This window comes from Sardina pilchardus, chromosome 1 (genome assembly GCF_963854185.1).
Source record: "Sardina pilchardus chromosome 1, fSarPil1.1, whole genome shotgun sequence".
In the NCBI taxonomy this organism is placed as follows: domain Eukaryota; kingdom Metazoa; phylum Chordata; class Actinopteri; order Clupeiformes; family Clupeidae; genus Sardina; species Sardina pilchardus.
Window position 1 is genome coordinate 19109645 of NC_084994.1, and position 24111 is coordinate 19133755.

Here is a 24111-nt window from a genome sequence, read left to right on the forward strand (position 1 = left end):
ACCGAGACAGTAAATGTAACGTGTGGAACCAACATGCCGGGGAAAACGTTGCTATTTTGTTTTATGAATTTAGACTATACATAACTTGCTTTAGGACAATCTTATGTAACTAAACACAATATAGGTATTTGAACCATTCATACATATTCAGTTGAAGATGAAATGTGAAGATAATATGTTTGATTCAACTTCCCTTAAATAACAGGATGTACATCTTTAAATTAATTCCTTCCATTTGCTAGTACTTATGTATTAATACACCACAATTTTAAATGTCTTAAGTTTGGTATTTTTCTCTCTTCATCTAGAGATTTGCTCAAACTACACAAATCTCACTGAGCCATGGCGGAACTACAACTTTTACCAATTCCAGCCAAAGACGGACATTAACCTCACAGAAGGCTTGTATCGCTTCACTGGCATAGGTGGAGATGTCCTGTCCTCTTACTGTTATGGTGATAGCAGAACCCTCAGGCTTTGTCGTAAACCTGACTATTCTAGCATTCTGGAAGGTCAAGTATACACTCTTGATTTGTGCGTGTATTCTGGGGGTTGCACACATTCAGGACATACTGTGGATGTGCTACTCTGCCCAGGAGGATTCTATCTTTACAAACTCTTCCCCACAGACAAAACCTTCTTGACCGGTAAGACCACGGATGATGATCTCTGACTCTGCACTGAAAGTGTGTGTCAAGATTTGTTTTTTTTTGTGACAATGTTTTCCTGATGCACAAAATAAAATACCCAGGAGTGTCCATGACATGTATTACTGAAGGTATGGTGATGCAACAGAAAGGTCCAACAACAATGCTCAGCAGGTTATCGAAAAACAATATAGAAAAGCAGACAGACAAATGTTCTGGGCAAATGTTTAGAGCATCCTGCAAACATTTTCCTGATCATGTGTTAAATCAATTCCTGTCTTTCCTTCAAAAATACATGCCCATTCCTTCCATGTCTTTTTCATAATCTATTGTGAAATAACCATCTCTAGCATCTCACTTCCCTCTGCAACTGTGTTCCAGCTCACAAGACATGTGGGATATCCTCCTGTGGAACTAATGCTTACTGTTACAGTCGTTATGGTCGTGATCATTGTTCGTGCCTCCCTGGATACTCAGTACCATCTGGCCATGTCCCAACTGGGGACTCATTTGGATGTAAGTTTGACTACAGAGTCATTCTATATTATATTACTTCATATTAATCTTTCCTAATTTGTGTGAAGTGTTATGTGATGTGGGGAAATTTATGTGGCAGCAGCAAAAGAGGAGAAAAAAAGCTTCACAAGTAACATATTCAGTTATAGTTAAGTAGTGGTGTCTGTGTGTGTAGAGTATCTATATTTGGTACTAGGTCAATATGATAATGTTGCCCATCCAGGTGAAGGAACATGCCCATCATATACCAATCTAACTGATCCGTGGCGTAACATTGGCTTCAAATCAACAACCTTTCCTGGATGGCCAAAGAAAGACGGATACTTAAGATCCAGATGGTATCGCTTTGTCGGTATTGGAGGAGATGTTCTGTATGACAACTGTACCAGCACTGTTATTGGTGGAGGCACATCACATCCCATCGTATCATGTGGGGAAGACAGTACATATTATTGGGGGATCCAATACAGTGATATAACAGTCTGTTACCAGTCCTCAGAAGGGTGCTCAACTAAGACACGACTGAACAGACGCCTTTGTCCTGGAGGATTCTTCTTGTATCATTTACATTACACATCATCTAGTTTTGTCACTCGTGAGTATTTGTGTTTTTTAAATTTTTAAATTTAGTTTAAGTGTGCTATTGTCTTTCTTTGGTTAATGTAAAGTGTATTTTAGTCAGTAATTAGACACAGTGAATATTATTAAGCTCTCTGAAAGTTTGTTTTGTACTGTAAAAAATGACACAGAGAGAGCCAACCTGAAACCTGCCAAGAGAAACCTGACGCTTTTTAGTTTTCCATAATGCTTCATTCATTCTTTCGCTTATTCATGTATCAGTGTCTTTATTCTGAGCAGGACATCAGACGTGTGGACCGTCCTCCTGTGGTCCTAATGCCCTGTGTGTTGATGACGGACGCTGTGAGTGCAAACCTGGATATGAGATACCTGACGGCCTCCTACCCATTGGAGACTCCTATCAGTGTGACGGTAAGAGAGAGATAGTAAGAGAGAGAGAGACAGAAAGAGAGAGCATGAGAAAGAAAGAGAGACTCCTCTCAGTGTGAAGGTTAGTGAGGGTGAGAGAGAGAGAGAGGGGGGGGGGGGGACTGACTGACTGACTAACTAACTACACAGCAGCTGCAAAAAGGTCAAACAAAATGGTGTCTTGCAGTCGTATAGTGCAAAAATATTCATGTGATAAATGTCCAGCATATTATTGTTGTGTGAACATTCAGCAGGTTTGCCATATACCTATGAGAAGAAGAAATACAATCTTATAAAACAGAAATAAGATTAAGAATAGGTAAAAGTAAAACCCAGGTTAAAATCAGATTAGAAGACAGATTCAACAATGTTATGTTGTTATGTTGTGTATGCTGATGTACAAAGATGTGTTTAACTGTTTGTCGCAACTTGTTTGTAACAACTTACATGTTTCAAAACTTGATTTCTGCTGAACTTGATTTTGTGTAGTGTTTCCAAAACAACGGGCCCAGTGGGGTATACTACGAATCTCGCTGAACATAACCAAGCTTTCTTAGGATAACCTGGATCGCTAAAAACGAAAGTCGCAATCAGAGTTGAGTGGTACTACGAAACTCACTCACGGATGAATTTATCAAACTAGGCTTTCAGCTCAGATCTGTGCGCGTTCTCGTGGTTGTGGTGACTTTGACCAATCGGGAAACGTGGAGACGCACAAGACAGCCTCGGTTAACCATCGATTACTTCCGCATTTATGAGCGGCAGCGAAATCTAGGGTGGTCTTTTTTAGTGTCTAACCCATAACATCAAAAAATCGATGGTCATCATATATTGCATGGTATGCACGTCCATAGTAGTGACATATTTGCACGCGCAACATAGTTAAAAGCGCCTTCGAGATTCAAAATGTTTGCAGAGGCGGGGCTGAACCTGTTCGAAGTTTGACAGATTAGCACACGTGCGATAACTTCGTTTTTCAAGATAATGGATTGGTTAGAATTGGTCAGAGGGCGGTGATTTTTCACGATTTGAGCTATAACTAAGCACATAACCTGCTCCCGACCAGGTTTGGTTGCGAGCATAAGATACCATGGTGATACAGCGACGCTAAAACAAATCCACTTTCGTATGACAGCATACCCTGGCTTTGAGCGCAACATACCTCGTTAACTCACTAATCGAGATTCGTAGTATACCCCACTGGTTTCAAAATGGTGCTTAAGCAATTGAAAAAAATCTCTAATGTGTTCCCTAAACTAAACTGTCACTGAAAAGTGTCTTTCTGTGTGTGTCTCTCTCTGTGTGTGTGTGTGTGTGTGTGTGTGTGTGTGTGTGTGTGTGTGTGTGTTTCTGATCACAGTTTCACAGATTAAAGCGTGTAACACATCAACTCAGGTTTGTCCTGACTCATCCAGATGTGTCAACACTGAAGACGGATTCTCCTGTGAATGCCAAAACGGTACCATACCCAGTATCACTGCAGGCTCATTGGTTTGCAAAGGTAACATTGCAGTGTTTCATTAGATACACATTTTGTTGTTATGTTGTTGGTTAAGTGAAAAACGCACACAAACACATTCTGGCCTTAAGAGTATGGTTCATTTTTAAAAGTAAACTATCTAGTCACTCAACAAATTGCCCATATTTCTGATCAAAGCATTGCAGTTGTTTGTAAGGATTTTCGAAAATGTAATCGCTGTTGATAACATTCATAGGTACACTTAGACTGGATTTACTGATTTATTGATCTGTATAATAGAATCTCATATTTCATTTTCATTTAATTTTCACTCTTGGATCTCAACTGTCTTCATGACCATCTGAATGTTTCCATCTCATGTTCAGATCTTCACAGCAATGAGGTATGTCTTTTCTCTCATAACATGGCTGACACACTAGAAACATATTGGTCAGATTTACTGGCTTCAGATTCAAAACTACACTACTAGAAGATAAGTTATTACCTCTGAGGATAATGTAAGGATCCTGTTGTGTTCTGTTTTCCCTGTTTAGTGTATATTTCATCGTGTTTGCTCCTCATGTGACTTCCTGTTGGTTTTTTTTATTATTATCCTCATTAGTCTGTTAGGTTAATTATAGTCTCAAGCCCTGTGTTCACCTGTCTGTTGTTTAACCTTGTTCCTTGTCCACCTGTGCCCTGTTATCCTTGTATTATTAAATACACAGTTATCCTGTGTATTTAAACCCTCTGTCTCTCCTCAGTCTGTCTATCAGTGGTATCGTGTTGTTCAAGCGGTTTGTTCTTCGCTTGTGCTTTGAAGTCACGACACTCATTCAAGATGTCAGTGTCGAGAATCACACCCCTAAGATTCTTTTCATTCTAAACTCACCTCGCCTCGACTTGTCTCGCCTTGTCCTGCATTAGGGTTCAACCCTCACTCCTAGCAAACCGTGACAGCAAGTCAATAGAAAAGTGTTGCTGTGAAATTATTCAGGCTGTTGGCTGAATTGTTTTTTTTTTTTTTAATTATATGAAACAAGATGCAGTTATTATTAATAAAGGTTTAAAAATGAACAACAATAATAATAATCAATCTTCATGTCTTTGATATTTTTTTCCTATAGAGGACGTCGCCCAAGGCTCAATTTAACAATCTGAACAGTACCATCATGAATTTGACAGATGATGTTGTTTTAGAGCCATATGTGAGTATTCGTTACTGCATCACATATTTGAGGCTTTACAAGATACAGGGTGCTATACTGAACCAAACAGTTTTCTTGGTTAGGACTATTTATTGGTTGACATGCTTAGTATATATTTACAAAACTATGCCAACCTGTAGCCTATACCTAAACATCTGCCTGGGTGTTGCTTGCTGTCATGTACCTGCAGGTAGTGTCGTCCTTACTGGGGAGTTTAGAAGATGCCCTTACTAAGGTGGTACAGAATACCAGTGAAGAGAAGCTGGTGGACTTGGGTGATGCCATGCTGCAGTCCACTGAAAAGCTGGTGGGGGCCCTAGTGGAGCCGACAACCACAAACGCCAGCAAAACACTGACCAAAAAAACCATGGGTGTGCAGCAGTCTTTCTCTCCTCTCTCTCTCTCTCTCTCTCTCTCTCTCTCTCTCTCTCTCTCTCTCTCTCTCTCTCTCTCTCTCTCTCTCACTTCCTCGTTATTTCTATTCTAATCCAGTTCTCGTTCTTTCTCTTTATGTTTAATCTTTCCTAATTATTGCTACATCTAACTGCTCTATATTTTATCATTACCTAAAAACTACCGGCAAACTTGCTGTGATAACAACCATACATGCTCTTTTTTTTTATCTTTCAGAAGTACAAATTTTCACCATCGGAAAGGACTATAGAAGCAATATGAGTGCTATTGTTGAAAATAAAAATAACTCTTTGGATATTGACCTCGTTGGTATTGCAAGGAACAATAATGGTATGCTACCGGATTTTCACCTCAAACCATATTTAATATTATGTAGTTTACTTAAGAACATAAATAGATATAAATAACATCAGAGAGTGAATAAATAAACACTTTGACATGATATCAAAAGAATGTTTGCGCCGTGTTGCTCAGATAACCGTGAAGCTTGAAACGGTAACCAGTCCTATATGGAGTGTGTGAGTTTGGTGTCATCTCCTGGTTGAAATGGGCTTTCCTTCTGCCTAGGCATATTACATTTCTCTGGCAATGCGGGAACAGCTACAGTATGTCAAGTTGAGGACTCTAATATGGGCTAGGCCTCTCTGGAAAAGGAAACTTGTGTAAATTATCTGTCTGTTAATGACTGTGAAGATCCCTTTATAGTGACCAAAGGATTCAGTCATCATAATAATTTTTTGATAAAAGAAATGATATGGTTACATAATTATGAACTAATTGTAGAAAGAAATCGCTGATTTTTAATAGAATATATATATATATATTGCCCATTATCAGCAACCATTCATTCCATGTTACAAAAGCACATTCTGTTTACTCTTCTGATATCATTTTAATTAGGAGGCTTACTGAGAAAACATTACAGAACATTTTTGCAATTATGTAAGCACATAATGTAATCTAAAAAACACTGCTGTTCTGATTAAAAAAAAAAACAAAAAAAACAATGCAACTGATTACAGCTAGTATTCTGTCTATAATGGACTGGAAATTTCTAAATTAGACCAGACTTTTGACCAGAGGTGTACATTAGCCTACCATGTATAAAGCATAGCCAGCAATAGCATTCGATACCTCATTCATGACACTGGTGGCAACACCTATAGACTATGTGCACGAAAGGCTTTTCTTTTATGCTAAGTATTTCCGGTGGAGCGTTAACTGTGTTGTAATGACATCTGTTATATCTTGTTTGCCCAATAATAAACTATAAAAAGAACTCAGAGAGCGGAGCGCAGTCCTCCACCTGTATTGTTCTTCCTAGGTTGTCATATTTGAACCTAAACTATTCAGAGCGCCACCATGTGGCCATACCATGCCATTACACCACTAAGGGAAAAACATAAACAGCTCCGAAATCCCGACGGTGATACATATCACTCCCAAAATGTAATCGTTAGTTCCTTGGATCATTTCTGACCTTCCCTGAAAATGTTATCGAAATCCATCCATTACTTTTTGACAAACAAACAAACCCCGATGAAAACATAAACTCCTTGGCGGAGGTAGAATTTGAACACACACATAAGTCCTTTATCTTAACATGCTGATTCCCTGGTCCAACACCCCGTGTAGACACTAATTAGTGTGGCTGAAATAGCATTAAATGTAGACATGTGGCATAATTTCTAGTTAATAAATGTTCTGAAATGTAGGCTACAGCAATTTAAATGTGTTTTACCTGCTAGTTAGCAGCTTAGCCACATAACACGGATTCCCTGGCAGGTGCAATAGAAAGAAACAGAATTCCAGATATTTGACATCTTATCAAAGACTGCGGTATGCTAAGAGTGATTTTTTTGCCTCAAAAATAAAGCCAAGACACGTCCATGAATTTAGGGATTTAACCCCATGCAGTGAAGTGACACGCAGGTCTCTTTTAACTCTTTAGTCACATATTTGATCTTGAATAATATAATGACATTTCATATAATATATCTTGGTAACATTGTCAAATTATTCAAATAGATTAAGAAAGCCACCGCTATGGTGACTACTATGGTTAGATTGATTTGTTTCGCTCTTGTTTGGAAATTGCTGCCTTGACAACACTTCATCATGGCTTCGGTACTTTATAGCGGCAGGTCCAATTACACCAGGCTCCACCGGAAGCAAACCTCATTGACGTTAGTTGCAACACCTAATTGGTGTGCTGAAAAACTGGCAGAATTCTCCTTTTGATACCTCATTTGCACTGCATTTCATGTACAGATGTGACAGATGTGGTCTTTCCATATGTTTTTTCATTTTGTAGTATACATTATTGTAAATACATACATTGCAAAAGTTCTGTTCATATTCAATCGGCTGTGTTTCTCTGTTAGGATCAGCCGCTGTGGCCTTCACAAACTTCAAGAAATTGGGATCAGTTCTAACAACAGACCTCTTCTACACTGTCAATGATACAAAGAAGACCATGATGTCTGCAGTTCTGAGTGCCTCCCTTCCAAAAACCCATAACAAAGACTTTCCCAGTCCAGCCAACATCACAATTAAACACATCCAGGTCAGTCTCAGTCAGCGTCATCTTCACATTATTAGTAAATTGCACCTTGACTTTTTTAAACTGCACACTCATTTTAGTAAATTGTGAACATTTAGTCAATTTTGCATTTTTGTTAGTGGTGTGCTAGTTCTGCTATATCATGCTCAGACCCCGACGACCCCAACAACTATCGTCCAATCTCCAACCTCCCCTTCATTAGTAAAATCCTGGAAAGAGCAGTCGCTGCCCAGCTTCAACATCACATGTCCCACCATGAGCTCTTTGAACCTCTTCAATCTGGCTTCAGAACCCATCATAGCACTGAGACCGCCCCCATTAAAATCATGAATGACCTCCTGCTTGCTGCCGACAATGGCCTCATCACCATTCTCATCCTCCTTGACCTTTCTGCAACTTTTGATACAGTTTCCCACACCATCCTCCTCCGTCGCCTCTCTGAACTCATCGGCCTCGGTGGCACAGCACTGTCCTGGTTCCGGTCCTACCTCACAGGCCGGAAACAATTCATCACACTAAATGGCTCCAACTCTGTTCCAGCACCCGTCAACCATGGCGTGCCCCAGGGCTCTGTGCTTGGTCCTCTGTTGTTCACCATTTAAATGCTACCCCTGGGTCATATTATCCGTTAACATGGACTTAACTTCCACTGCTACGCTGATGACACTCAGCTTTATATCAGCACCAACCCCTCCTCCCATCTCCCACCAACATAACTTGTGAACTGCCTGCAGGAACTCAAATCATGGATGACCACAAACCTACTCAAACTCAACAGTAACAAGACAGAGCTCATGGTGGTGGCCCCTGCTCCACTGCTCAGGAAAATTGGAGACCTGGCCCTGGTCGTGGATGGCTGCTCCATTTCCCCATCTTCTGAGGTGCGCAACCTGGGTGTTATCCTGGACTCCACTCTCTCCTTCTGGTCTCACATTAACAACGTCTGCCTTCTACCACCTCAGAAGCATCCACGACTCCGGCCCTCACTCACACCTTCAGTAACCAAGACACTCATCCATGCCTTCATAACCTCCCGCCTGGACTACTGCAATGGTGTTCTGTCTTGACTACCCACCAGGCCCTTAGTAGACTCCAGTATGTTCAGAACTCAGCTGCCAGGTTTTTAACCCACACAAAGCCCTGGCAGCATATCACTCCCGTTCTCTAACAGCTTCATTGGTTGCCAGTCAAGTCACGCATTGCCTACAAGATCCTCCTGCTCACCTACAAATCTCTCCATGGACTCTCACCACAATACCTCACTGATCTCCTCCACCCCTACACTCAGTCACGCTCCCTGCGGTCCTCTGTCAAGGACCTGCAGGCCATTCCCCGCACCAGGTTGCGGACTTTTGGGGACAGGGCTTTTTCTGTCATTGCTCTCACACTCTGGAATACCCTACCACTCCATGTTTGCTCTGCCCCGTCCCTGCCCATGTTCAAAAAGCACCTCAAAACATTTATTTTCACAAAGTCCTTTGACCTCCTCCCCCCCATTTGTTAAACGACCTTGGGTACTATGAAAGGCACTATATAAATCCAAGTTGTTATTATTATTATTATATCATGTGTTCATTTGACTAAATCCTGGGTTCATCACATTTTCTCGATATACAACAAAGAGTTAAAAGATACTTGATGTTGGGTACGACACTTCTGTTGACCCCACCTTCCCGTGCAACTGAAACTCTCCTGAACACGCATCTCGTTGAACGGTTGGACCGGTTTGTTATGCTTCATGGTTCAGGATGGACCAGGCTGTTTTTGTTGCCATTTTTGGAGCTTGTCTCAATGAGACCTCCTGGCCTCTGTAGTTTTGGGAATCATTAGGAACAACAGACTTCCTGTGATGGGAAAACCATAGCAACAGTGAAATCTGCTGGCTGTTTGTGTTAATCATAGTCCAGTCGTAGTCCAAATCCAGCAAGTATTAAATTGTGTGCTTACTGGCGTGATTGGTGCTTGTGTGTTAACTGTATACACATCAACATTAGTGTAATCTTTTTGAGGCAGTCTCAAACACACAGAGCTCGGTCTTACTGGCTTCTGTTGAGCTCTATTCATGTTACTGTGATAACAAACATTTTCTTCCCCGTTTGGATATATTATTGCTTTATCTGACCTGATTTGGTCGTTTGTTTCTTCTTCGTTTCGGGGGGTGAGTAGAGTCTGGACCCCCAGGGTGTGGTCTCCTGTGTGTACTGGAATGGCAGCGCCTGGGTGGTAGACGGCTGTGATGTCACCCAGACAAACGCCACCCACACCGTCTGCAGCTGTGTGCACTTCTCCACCTTCTGTCTGATCATGCAGGTGGAGCGACCTCCAGAGATAATGAATAAGGTATTCAGATTAGAGTTCATGGAATCACAGATTAGAGTACTTGGAATCACAGGTAGGTTAACACAAAGGTTGCGTACTGAAGACTTTATTAATGTGAACCTGTGTCTCAACTCGAATGATTACAAATGGATCAGGTGTTGATGATTGTTCATGAATGTCAAATTAACGGTGTCAAATCCAGATTAAACATAGAACGACTAATTGAAACCATTGTGTTTCAGATAGTCAACTACAAAAACACTTTGACAGAACAATCAGACCTTTTAGCAACAGTAGGCCAGCCTATTTTAATTTACCGGTAGAATCAACTAGCCTACACAGACATTAACCTATGGAGTGAACCTTTTTAAAATAATAATGCAGGCTATAATCTTTGAACGCCTATGGCAAAATTGTTTTGAGGTTATGCTATTTATTCCTTTACTTCTCTTGTTCAAGAGTGAAGACAATCAAACTGTCAATTAATTTTGAACTATGATCATTTTTGTTTAAATGCATGCTTTCATTATGCTTCCATTGATATAGCTTAGACTGGCCCAGGCTACTATTTATTTTTTTAATATTCAGTTTATGTCAACCTACTGTTTTGGTCTGCTTTTCTGCTTCATACACGAGCAGAGATGAAGCTAAGCTAACCTCACTTGAATAAAGGAGGACAAGATGCAGCGAACTTGAATTAATGGATGGCTACAACCTTGTGGAAATCAATGCTAGTTCAAGCTGTTTCCATCAAGCCTTCATTCACAACGTTTATAGATAACTCCCAGGGTGTTTTGGCTCTGCACAGACTTGTGATTTTACTGCATTTTGCGGTTATTAATTGTCTATGGTACAACTTATTGCAATTCAAAAGATTTTTCCCAGTTCATTTTATTAAAAATCTTTTATTAAACATTTTTTTTTATTCCTATACAGTACACAGGGAGATTACACAATGCAACTGTGTAATGTTTTACAACACATCACCTTATCTCTTAGACAACCCAGATGATGGAGTTGCTGAATAGGATCGCCGTCTCTATTGGCTTGGGGTTCTTGACCCTGGCTATGATGATCTTTGCCCTCTGTCGATGGAAACCCCAAGTGAACAACACGACTCGTCTGAACCTCTGCATCAGCCTGCTTCATGCCCAGCTCCTCTTCCTGCTCGTCCAGGAGTTCATCCATCTCATACGTCCTCACAAGGTGATGAAAACTACATTTCATGATTTTGAATAACATTTCAACATACTGTATATCAAAATTGACCAGTTTCCTTCCAGCTCATTGGATGGCAATCATATCCTGACCTGATAATATGCACATACCAAAATCATATGCAGCACAGACACACACACACAAAAAAAAATATTTAATTGTATTATATAACAATTATATCCATCAAGTAATTAATGTCAGTGTTGTTACTTTGTCTAAATGGCTAACCACCTTCATTTTAAATTTGAAGTTCCATTCTGGGTTGTGCTACCACCATGGAGCACTGCAGCAGTGATCTAAAGATGGACATTTGAAACCAAAGTAGACCATAGCATTTTGATTAACAGGATACAGTATTGATTTAGGTCTCCTGGCCCAGTGCTGGTTTGGTTTAGTATATACTGTATCTGTCTGGCTGGCAGATCTCTCCTCAGCTAACAGTACTATCACATGCGGAGTACCTCAAGGTGCCATTCTGGGACAAGTGCTATTTAGCTTCTATATTTTGCCATTGGAAGACACCAACAGAGAACACAGGATTATTATGAATAGCTATGGCAATTACACACAACTTTACGCATGTGCTATATGCAAAACCATCTGCTGAATCTGCAACGTAATATTTACGTATTGTCTGTTCTGTATGCAGATTGTGTGTACGGTGCTCTCAGGAGTTCTTCACTACTTGTTCCTGAGCTGTTTTGTGTGGATGCTCCTGGAGACTGCCTGGCTTTTCCACGCTGTCCTCAGGCTCAAAGACGTCAGATCCCCACGAGGATTGGAACCTCACTGGGGATTCCAGTGCCTGATTGGTTATGGGGGTCCCTTGGTTGTTGTTGCTGTTTCAGCTGGAATTATGCCTGATGGCTATGGGAGTGACAAGTGAGTGCAAATATAACCCTTTTTTTGTCACATTCAAGAAGCTGCAACTTCTAATTTCATCAGTCTCAAAGTATTTTACTTGGTTTTCTAGATATAATAACAAGTAGTTACTGCTAAAAGACTTGCAGTTACAAAAATGAGTGATGGGTGATAGTTAAGGATAATCACAATACCATCAGATTTTTGAAGTATGATACTCAGCTTTCCAGACATAGTTACAGCTCAAAATAGGCCGTGGTCATAACACACTCTATACCAACCCCAAAGTGCCTCATGATTATGGGACTGACAGTATGAGAGTGGGTATAAAATGGTAATTGCACCTTTTGAGGTAACAAGTTACAGTAGTAACATTTTTGTAAAGATGGAGATAGAATGAACAATGGAGTTTTATTAATAACCTAATTAGGTATTAGCTAAAAGACTTTCCTTTTTTTTTAAAAAAAGCCCACACTATATGTTTCTGTGCATTTGTTCTAAGGTGGAGTTAAAGGTGCAGTGAGTGATCATACACAATTTCCATCATATTCTTTTTGTCACATTTAACATCAAAAAGGAAGGGATGAGCTAGCTCCCTGGTGGGTTTTGTTTGGTCTTTGATTAAAATAATGCACACAGTTTTTTTTTTTGGGGGGGGGGGGGGGGGAATAACATGTTAACCCTTAGATGCATAGGCTACCAATACCTACACTCTTCCATGAGTGGGGTCAAAAATGACCCCAATTAGAATGCATGCGTTTTTTGCTTTAAACTCAAATAATGTCTTCCATTTTGGTTAAAGATGATGATTTTTATTATATATTTGTCAAAAAAAATATTATTTCATGTTGGACATATGATGTATCACTTTTTATTAACATTTTATTACAAAACAGCTTTTAGAAAGGCGAAAAAGGTAAACATCCTAAAATGATCTCAACATAGGTGAATAGGGTAAAATGTTTAACTTAGAGATATCTTCATGAAACTTTACCAGTTGAATACTCACATAAATAGGAGAAAAAAACGTATTGCAAGTTTTCTGTATTTATGTTTAAGTATGCTAATTAGGTCATGTCTAATTAAATATGCGCTAATTTGCATATATGTTTTGATGCGAAGAATCTGACCATTGGAAAAAGCCGGGTTGAAAATTGTTTTTTTGTAGTGTTAATATATCAAATAAAAAAACATTTACAGAGGTGATAATGAATATCTTCTTTTGTTATCCAGTAAATCAGAAAATATTGCCAATTGGCTTAAAAAATGAATTTTCGCCCTATTTTTAGGCATAAAAAGTCATACAAATCAGGCCAAGAAGGCTATATCAACAAATTCCTCTGTAAATATCGCTTGGTGAATTCTGCTTCACAATGATAGGAAGAGTGGACATCGAAGGATCAAAAAGCGACGTCGCTATGAACGCTTGGCCGCCACATTATATGATGATACTTAGATTTATGTTGTTGTGTAAAAATAGCCTTCAGGATGGTGAGACTGCTGACATGAGATGTGATAATCAACAGTAAATGTATACCTTACTGCCACACTTGATAAAAATCAAAAGATCCTAGGGTTAACTTTTGAAATTCCATAGAAAATGCTTGGGGTCATTTTTGACCCCACGTATGCGGATCGGTGGTATTGATACAAAACATGAAATTACTTAAAAAATATAATAATTAGACACAAATCCAAATGGCCTCATGTCAAAGACAACCTATTTGAGGAATACATGGAAGGTAAAATGAAAAAAAAAAAAAAATTAAGAAGATACTGCAAGAAAACAACCTCTGGGGTCATTTTTGACCCCACTTATGCATCTAAGGGTTAAATAACATGACTTTTTAATGTTGTTGTTATCTTTTTTTGTTATTCTTTACTACCACATGTCAAAGAATGTTGGGAGTCTTGGGACACATTGTGAAAAATAAATGAAATCAGAATAGCATTGCAAGACAAAAATGGTTTCCATTCTATGTATCCTTTAAGGTTAAACATATTCTGTGGAATTGGGATTTTTCGGTCATAAAGCCCTTTTATAGTCTAGCTACAATACCTTTATTAAATGAGAAGTAGACTCCTAAAATTTATTTATAGTACTAAAGTTTTTTTAGAATTGTATAAGCAAGGTATCTATCAGCAACCAATTTTTTTTAAGTAGTATTTTAACCCTTGTAATGTTGTGTTAAATTTAAGGCAGATGCTATTTGCACCCAGGGTGCAAATTCTGAACATTACTATTTACACCCGGGGTGTCTATAATGGCAGATGCTATTTGCACCCAGTATTTGTAAATAGCGATCACTGTTACATTGTTATTCATGCATAGGGCAAATAGCCATTGTTGCTATTTACACCCAGGTGTCCATAGTCAATTATACTATTTACACCCAGGTGTCCATAGTCAATAATACTATTTACACCCAGGTGTCCATAGTAAAAAATGTTAGGTCCATTTCTTTTGTTGTTACGTCACAGGGTGTAAATAGCTCAGCTATGTGGCCAAGGCTATTTGCACCAGGGGTGCAAATAGACACTCTGATACTATTTACACCCGGGTGCAAATAATCAACATTACTGTTTACACCCGGGTGTGTCTAATCAACAATGCTATTTACACCCGATGTCTGACATCGTACACTGTTATAGGCCTGTAGGCTATTTACCAGCTCGAAGCTACAGTTTTTAGCTGTTTCGCCATGTCTGGGTAACTTACAATATATGGAAGTGATTATACAAATATTAGGCTGATGAGTGGTCATGTGGTAGCTTGATCAAAGGCAAGCTAGTTCAAAGAGTTATTTTCTGAGTTGTCTTCCAGGCAGCGCAGCCACTGTTGACTTAAACTTCTACTCAACTGTACAAAACTGAAATAAAACTAGTTTATCTTTGACAGGTTCAAAAAGCACAAACTCTTATTTGCCACGAGGTAACGTCATCTAAGAAAAGAGAGAGTCATTCGTACCATGAAAAAAAAGTCATCACCTGAGCAGAGACTCGATCCTTGAGTCCCTGAGCTGAAGTCCGATCACGTTCCCACTACACTACAGCCCATGGAGAAAATGCAGGAGATATTGCATATAAATTGTGATTGCTAGGTAACGGTAAAGAAACCAAAAGATCGCATTTTTTGATTTCGCTTACAAACGGACGGTTTTACCCGTTCACTGAGCAAACTTTGGGGAAATTTAGCACCACTTTCCCATCTAAAATATTGTTTTAATAATCCTAAATTGTTAGATTTAGGACTTAGATAGGACATCTCCTGCCAAGATGGTCCATTTCTTTTGTTGTTACGTCACAGGGTGCTCAGCTATGCTATGGGGCCTAGGCTATTTGCACCCGGGGTGCAAATAGACACTCCGTAAATTTAATGATCGTAAAATGTGGTAAGGTTCATGTACTGTAGGGTTTTGGATCATATTGTATGTCACTATAAGTCACATTCTACCTTTATAGCTGCTGGTTGAATTACGAAAGAGGATTCATCTGGAGTTTTCTTGGTCCTGTGTGCTGCATCCTTGGAGTGAGTTTGGAAGTTGAAACAAACATTGAATCCAATGTGCTCCTTTAATGTGTGACAGAGATTCAAATCTAAGGAATGAATTGTGCATGTCTGTGTCACTTGTTACCCAAACTAGACAAACGCTGTCCTCTTCTTCGTCATCGTCATCCTCCTACGCACTACCCTGTCTCAGATACGGCAGAGCCCCACAAACAAAAAACGAATCAGGTAATGCAGCTCACCAGGTGTTGGCAAGGGTATGGCAAGCAGATGTGGGAATGGCAAAACTGGGACACAACATCAGATATCACTGTGTGAAACATATATTGTTCATTTGTTTTCAGATTTTTCACATTAGCATTAGTCTACTGGCAAAGATAATGTTGCAAAATAATCTTGCACGCTCGGTGAGAGAACAGCAACATCAAACAAGTGTCTGTTCTTCTCTGTAGGATGTTGGTGTTTAAAACGCTGGTCCAGTCTGTTATCATTGGGTTGCCTTGGATACTGGGATTCTTTGCTGGAAGCAGCCCTGCACTGGGTGTTCTATTCCACGTACTCAACAGCCAACAGGGAACCTTCATCTTCCTGCTACACTGTGTTCTCAATGAGGAGGTAACACATTGGTAACTAATTTGCATAATGTGCAAAGTCTAACCAAAGCTAATTTGATAACCAGGCAAAACCAAGTAGCTAATTTAACACTGTGGAGAAGACCTTGAATATAAACATTGGTAAATGAATACCTTCATGCCTCATAACCACTACAGTCCATGCAAGTGAACTTTGATTGTTGAAAGACTTTGCACCTTGCCCACCATTTATATTAGGGCCCATGGAGACATGGACATTTAATTTATACGTTTGTTAATTTAAAGGTGAATACCAATTACTGATTGTAGTGATAGACTGATTTGAGGAAATCAATTTCTTTATCCTGAAAGTAATGCATGTATTGTGATGGGATTGTAAAATTCAGTGTAAATGATAAAACATATCTTGGGGTTGGCAATGTCTAGACCTAATGATCCCATTCACACTCTCATACACGCGCGCGCACACACACACACACACACACACACACAGCTCCTTATGTGTCTTGTGTACATACACACACACACACACACACACACACACTTACAGTACTGTACCTTCCTGTTCTGTCTGTACAGGTGCGACTGCAGTTGTGGAGTTGTTGCAGTAGAAAGAGAAAGAATGATAATCGCACAGTGACGTCCCTTACAAAAACTTCAAAAATGTAATTAGATATTTCCAGCCAATTCTCTTCGTTGATGTGAGTTAGTACACTTCCATTACAGTTCACAGCTACTAGATCATTCCTTCTTTCATATCATCAAATTACTTTCATTCTCTTCATGTATTTTTAATGATTTATTTTTTCAAAAGAATGACAGTAACATCCCCTACAATGGAACTTGCCATGTACAGTACATTCCATACATGTTTTGATTTGTATTTTATAGGCTGGTATATTAGTTCTTAGAATGCACTAGTCAAAGGAGAACAAGCGTTTAGTTTGCAGAGGTGAGGAAAGTCTAGGCTGTCACTCTTACGACATTAGGTGCACCAGAGTGACAGAGAAAAAATAAATAAATAGCACCGTTAGGTGCACCAGTGTGACAGAGGAAACTAATTAAAGCAACACTAAAGCACTCACACTATTTGTTTATCCAGCAAATAACAGACAAGGTAGAATATGTTGTTTTATTTTATGAAAGTATGATGCATTGCGACATCGAAGCAAGTCAAATTTGTAGTTTCTGATTTCATCAAACTACAGATACACTACCCCACCTCGTAAAGTGACACAGTGCGGTTATAGCCAATAGAGGGTAAAAGCAGAAGTGCTGTTCACCCTGTTACGAGTTGATGAACCGCTGAAATGATTTTGGAAACATTATTTTAATGTACGAAAAACTCTAAATAGCACCCTTACAAATTTTGATCACATGTTCAAGCTCCTCTGTTTGGATAGACAAACAAACCCCTGAACAAGAGGATAATTACTTAGTCTTGGACATGGTGAACTAGCAAATATTAGCTTCTGGCAGCCATTGGACACTATGAGGTTATTTTATTTTATTTCATTTGTGGGGTTTTTTTATATATTTTTTTACATTAGTTTTGTCATAGTTATAGTGCCATTTTTACTGTAAAATTGTATGATATGCAAATATTATGTGAATAAGCAGCTGAGAAAAATAACCTCAATGTACAGGTCTGGTCTGATGTGCCCTATTTAGTCAGTATATGACTCAGTGCTCTGGATTATTCTCTAATCCTACAAAACACTGATACAAACACAATCAGATCATATCATGGATGTGGTTATGATATTGTGATTTCTCTGAAGTGTTTTGAATACTAATTTTTTATGAATATCTGCCATGTCAAACTAGGTTTTGTTGTTGCTTTGTATCTTTATTGTTGAACTAATGCTTAATGCAATCAGGACTGACATTTTTTTTTTTTTTTTTTAACACTTGTCCCATTTGCCTTTACTTTCATGTGTCTTTGTCATCCTGACCAGGGCAAGCCCCTTTTAACTGCAAACACAATCAGATCATATGATGGAAGTCAGGATGTGGCTATGATATTGTGATTTCTCTGAAGTGTTCTATTTTGCAAAAGAGTTAAGGGATTCTGCTAATTAGGAGTGGGGTTGTGTTAATTGTGTGCTGTGTTTTTTTTTTTTTTTTTTTAAACAGATTGTGTTGGCAAAACCATGCACCATGTTATGTTGAACTAGCATACTTTGTCCCAGCAATGCAGTTATCCAACAGCATCAAGTAAGATGAAAGTGAAGCACCTAAATCTGAACCAGGAAGGCAAACAATCACAAGGGATCCCATCTCATTGTGCTCTCTAAGCCTAATCAATAATACTGATAATCAAGTGATTCTCAGTGTTGCCAAAGGTTTCCATATGTGTTTGTAAATGTTGTTATCAATGAGTTTTTGAGCTGGGTTGTATATGTTGTATACCATGTTCTGAAATTAGCCCTGCTTTGTTCCAACCATGTATCTGTTAGCGATTGGGCATGCAAAATATATCAGTGGTTCCATGGTCCATGTTTACAATAAATGCTTCTGAATTCTATGCCAATTCTGAATACTGAGTTCTATGCCAGGATGTTTCCTCACATTAAGCTAGCAAGTTGTCTTCTATTAGCACTTAGCAGCAGTGTTGGGGAAGTTACTTTTATATCAGTGGTTCCATGGTCTATGTTTACAATAAATGATGGTGCGTCGGAAGAAGCGGTGGGTACTGTATGTTCTCCAGGATCTAGATGGACTTTCTTTAGCCTCCTCAGAAATGATGCTGTCCAGAAATATAAACATTGAATATAAGGACAAAGAAAACCACATTGTGCCAAAGATACTTCTACACCCCCCCCCCACACACACACACTCACACATTCACAAAGGCATGCAAATATTGAAATATTAAATATAAATACTATTGGGGGTGCTGTGGCGCAGCAGGCTACAGCGCTCGTACCATACTGTATACAAACACATACAGGTTCGAATCCGGCCTGCGGCCATGTCCTCATCTCTCTCTCCCACCTGTTTCCTGTCTACCGCTACACTTTCCTATCACAATAAAGGCAAAAAAGGGTAAAACAAGATATACTAAATACTAATATATATATATATATATATATATATATATATATAAACTATTTTGGCAGGCCTACTTTGATACTTCTACACCCACGTGCATTCACAAAGGCATGCAAATCTATTAAATATACAAACAATTTTGGTGTTTTGATGTTTCTACACCCACACACACATATTCGCAAAGGCATGCAAATCTACAATATATTTCATGTAAAAGCAGTTTTGGTGAGGAGGATCTGACCTTTCCTCTCTCCACTTTGTCAGTCTGATCTGACCTTTCCTCTGTCCACGAACGTGACCCTAATTTCCATTTCACAGTCACAGTGGTGCCTTCCATCTGGGACATAAACAGAAACATAAACACCAACCACTTTCCTGCATTCTCACTGTGCAGTCTACACACTGGGCGACTTCACTTGCCACATTAGGTGAGTGTAGCTGATATGGCTGTCCAAACCTGCTCCCCTAAAGGAGATTTCATTGGATTACGTATCTTGAAAATGGCTGGGTGTCTGGTCAATAAGAAAATGAATGTCCTTCAATTTACATGTAAGTAGCACTGATAAGAATAATGTGTTTCACTGAATGCATGGAATAGAATTGATGAAACATACAAAAATAGAATAGAATAGAATATATACTTTTTTGATCCCGTGAGGGAAATTCAGTTCTCTGCATTTAACCCAATTTAACCCAATTAGTGAACACACAGCACACAGTGAACACACAGTGAGGTGAATCACACAACCCAGAGCAGTGAGCTGCCTGCCCAACCAGCGGGGCTCGGGGAGCAGTGAGGGGTTAGGTGCCTTGCTCAAGGGCACTTCAGCCGTGGTGGACTGGTCGGGGATCGAACCGGCAACTCTCCGGTTACAAGCCCGATGCGCTAACCAGTACACCACGGCTGCCCCAAATACATCAGCTGCAGCGGCCCTGGAGATAGAGAAGCTGTCCAGACCATCCTCGTCCTTTGCAATCGCACAGATAAGAGGGTCTCCTCTCTTCGTGAATTTCGATTTAATTTTCCATTTTAAAGTCACGATTTGATTCAATTTCAATCTTTTTTTTATATATTTCTATTCATTCCTATTAATGCATTCCTTTTTTGGGGGCCTTTTCCTATTCTGTTACATTGAACCGCGAGGTTGTAAGAAGAACAAACATTAAACATGGACGTGAACATAGTAAAATGAAACAACACAGAATGATACTTATCAATGTGCATTTTTAAGCCTTAAAGTATGAATATATGATATGAATACTTTTCAATGTGCATTTTAAGCCATAAAGTAATTTTGGACTGTAACTAGATCATCTTTTTACTTGCTAAGTTGAGTAGGCTCAGTTAGTGTTAGGCTAATAGGGCTCGGGAACAAGCCTTGCGTTCTAGGAATAGCCGCCATATTGGTAGCGCACCGAGCGTAATATCCATTCATTCAGATGCAGAAGACAAGAAGCAGAAATGTGGTATTAGCGATTCTTTTCCTCTTGCGATCATGGGTGGTGCTGTTACACCCCACTACACAGCAACACACGACCAAGAAGGCAAAAACTAAGTAACAGGAACACACTAATACAGGCGGGAGTAAATCCATAGTAATCCATTGTAAACTTAGGAGTGAAGCTGCCAATATGGCTGCGCCCGCGAAGTTTTTTACGTCATGATCCCGAGCCCTATTATCATGAAGGAACGATAAAATACGTCCACATCTGTGATTAGCAGAGTAGCAAGAGGGGTTTCAACTTTGGTTGGTTGATGTGATGTTTTTAACACTTAAATGTCATGTATTGTGACAGTCTAAATTATGTAAGATATCATGGGGTTGTCAATGCCCAGGCCTAATTATTTCTCTCTCTCTCTCTCTCTCTCTCTCTCTCTCTCTCTCTCACATACACACACACACACACACACACACACACTTACTGTACCTGGTAATGCATTGGGCAGTTTGGATCCTCTGCAATAGCCTATGTTCATCATCATCATGATTCATGTGTTTCTCTATGGCAAGGCACGTTGATAATCCGGTTTTGAGATCCTAGCAAACTCCGGTATGGTATCCAATTCAAGACTCATTGCATCCAAATTTGTTTGACAAATTTGCCCAAGGAAAGACGAGGTAATTCGAACACTGTTTTAGGGGCCATCCCAGACAGCAATTTACTTTGGGCCGGATTCGCATAAAAGCCTTTAGATCCGCATGTAGAGGACCTACGGTATCTGACTGTGGGCCAGATGTGGCCCACACACAATAAGCGGACCCGTATTGCAGATCCGTATAACACAGAATAAGCAGATCCCGTGCCACACACAATAAACGGACCCGTATTGCAGATCCGTACCACACACAAGAAGCGGACCCGTACCACACACAAGAGGCGGACCCGTATTGCAGATCCGTACAACACAGAATAAGAGGACCCGTGCCACACACACACAATAAACGGACCCGTATTGCAGATCCGTACCACACACAAGAAGCAGACCCGTACCACACACAAGAGGCAGACCCGTATTCATGGGTTTCATCAGGTCCCTTTGCACAGGTGTATCAATCACCATGCAGTCTGCATTGATAATTAAGGTGCTTGATTTTATACACCTGTGGAAAGGGACCTGATGAAACCCATGAAATAGGCTCGGGATCATGACGTGAGAACTTCACGGGCACAGCCATATTGGCAGCCTCACTCCTTAGTTTACTATGGATTACTATGGATTTACTCCCACCTATTAGTGTGTTCCTGTTACTTAGTTTTTGCCTTCTTGGTACTGTGTAGTGGGGTGTAACAGCGCAACCCATGATCGCAAGAGGAAAAGAATCGCTAATATTTCTGCTTCTTGTCTTCTGCATCTGAATGAATGGATATTACGTTCGGTACGCTACCAACATGGTGGCTATATTCCTAGAATGCAAGGCGTGTGCCCGAGCCCTATTGCAGATCCGTACCACACACAAGAAGCAGACCCGTACCACACACAATAAGCGGATAGGGTGACCACCCCCAGTCAGACAAAATGTGGGACAAGTAGCATGGTAAAGTGGGACAATATAGGACAGACATAACTTTAAACGTATACATATAGATACTGTATAATTGTCTATTTAATTTACCAAGAAAATGTTTTAAACCCACCGACCAAAAGATTAAGACACTAGGGCCTATCTAAAAGACAAAAACACTAATTTCGTAACATCTTGTCTTTACTGAGACTATCAAAATAGTCAACTGTAAAAAGGACCAGGCATTATGCCGCTAAAAGAATAACTCTCAGTGAATGAAATTCACCTTAAAATACAAGACACAAAAAAATATAAGGCCTAGCCTATACAGTGCAAAATGTTTAGGGCTTGCCTATAGAAAGTTAAACTATTTCAGTGCAAATAAGATAAACTAGAATATTTTTTGATAAGAGCAGCAGACAGACATTTCGTAGCTATTTCAGGATCCAGAAAAAATGGCCTATTAACTTGTTAAGCAGTCGGTAGAGCCCAAACTTAGTTTGTCCTCCTGTGGGTCATTTGGTTTATTCAGAACGATTGCACTGATTTGCATGTTTGTTGATGACGTGCTTTTTATTATCCGCCAAGGAGGTTATGTTTTCATCGGGGTTTGTTTGTGTGCTTTTCTAGTTTTCTACTTGCACCACGTCGCTTCACATGATAGTCTCCACCATGCCCCACACAAAAAAAGCACATTCAAAATATTTTCTCTGCTTCGCCATCTGTAGTAAGAGTATGTACAGTAGCAGTCCATTCGCTATTAAAAGTGCATCTTCTTTTTTCCGTGGCCACACTGGCCATGTCTGCTTTAACTCTGTAAAGCGCCTTGAGACATGTGTAATGTATTGGCGCTCTATAAGCGACATTAAATTGAACCTAACCGAGCGCGCTCTCCAATTTGAGATCTTTGACAATGTTAGGGAGGCGTTCGTGCACCAGTCAGCAGTTTGATTGACGTACGACTAAGCCTATCGACTACCGCTTTTATTGCTCTCCTCTGAACTATTGGACATAAATGAACACTATGCTTATGGACGTATCCGTGTATTTATTTTCAATTAGGCAGGGTCGAATGAAAAAGCGGGACAGATGCTCAATTTGTGTGAGGCGGGACAAAGGGTAAAATTGCTGTACAGTACAACGTAAAGCGGGACAGGTGGTCACCCTATAAGCGGACCCGTATTGCAGATCCGTACCACCCGGTACCACCCACAATAAGCGGACCCATACCACACACAATAAGCGGACCCATATTGAAAATCCGTAGGCCTATACCACACACAATAAGCGGACCCGTATGGCAGATCCGTACCACACACAAGAAGCAGACCTGTACGGGTTCGCTTATTGTGTGTGGTACGGATCTGCAATACGGTTCCGCCTCTTATGTGTGGTACGGGTCCGCTTATTGTGTGTGGTACGGATCTGCAATACGGTTCCGCCTCTTAGAATAGAATATATACTTTTTTGTGTGTGGTACGGCCTCTTAGAATAGAATATATACTTTTTTTGTGTGTGGTACTTTTCTTGTGTGTGGTACGGGTCCGCTTATTGTGTGGTACGGATCTGCAATGCAGTTCCGCCTCTTACATGTGTGGTACGGGTCCGCTTCTTGTGTGGTACAGATCTGCAATACAGGTCCCATATTACATATGACTTTAGGCAGACATTCACAACATCCCCAACTGGTGACCACTATAAAAAACTTTGCAGAAGAATTAAGGATACTGCTTATCACAATTTTATGTCTTTATAAACC

The 24111-nt window shown here is 39.9% G+C and overlaps 2 protein-coding genes across 2 annotated transcripts in view; both read left to right on the forward strand.

The window, feature by feature from the left end:
* Positions 1-673, forward strand: part of LOC134077029 (structural maintenance of chromosomes protein 6-like) — a 22136-nt gene extending 21463 nt beyond the window's left edge. Inside the window, exons 24-25 of the mRNA XM_062532388.1 lie at positions 374-512; positions 597-673. Of these exons, the coding sequence (XP_062388372.1) occupies positions 374-512; positions 597-673 (216 nt within the window). The remainder of the gene's footprint in view (positions 1-373; positions 513-596) is intronic.
* A 421-nt stretch (positions 674-1094) lies between these two features.
* LOC134077037 (adhesion G protein-coupled receptor E4-like) overlaps positions 1095-24111 on the forward strand; it is a 36672-nt gene continuing 13655 nt past the window's right edge. The window contains exons 1-15 of the mRNA XM_062532400.1: positions 1095-1163; positions 1387-1758; positions 2022-2153; positions 3511-3651; positions 3996-4012; positions 4737-4817; positions 5008-5188; positions 5448-5561; positions 7616-7797; positions 9961-10134; positions 11113-11319; positions 11981-12213; positions 15655-15721; positions 15837-15928; positions 16153-16315. Of these exons, the coding sequence (XP_062388384.1) occupies positions 4782-4817; positions 5008-5188; positions 5448-5561; positions 7616-7797; positions 9961-10134; positions 11113-11319; positions 11981-12213; positions 15655-15721; positions 15837-15928; positions 16153-16315 (1449 nt within the window). The 5' untranslated portion in view covers positions 1095-1163; positions 1387-1758; positions 2022-2153; ... (1 more) ...; positions 3996-4012; positions 4737-4781. The remainder of the gene's footprint in view (positions 1164-1386; positions 1759-2021; positions 2154-3510; positions 3652-3995; positions 4013-4736; positions 4818-5007; positions 5189-5447; positions 5562-7615; positions 7798-9960; positions 10135-11112; positions 11320-11980; positions 12214-15654; positions 15722-15836; positions 15929-16152; positions 16316-24111) is intronic.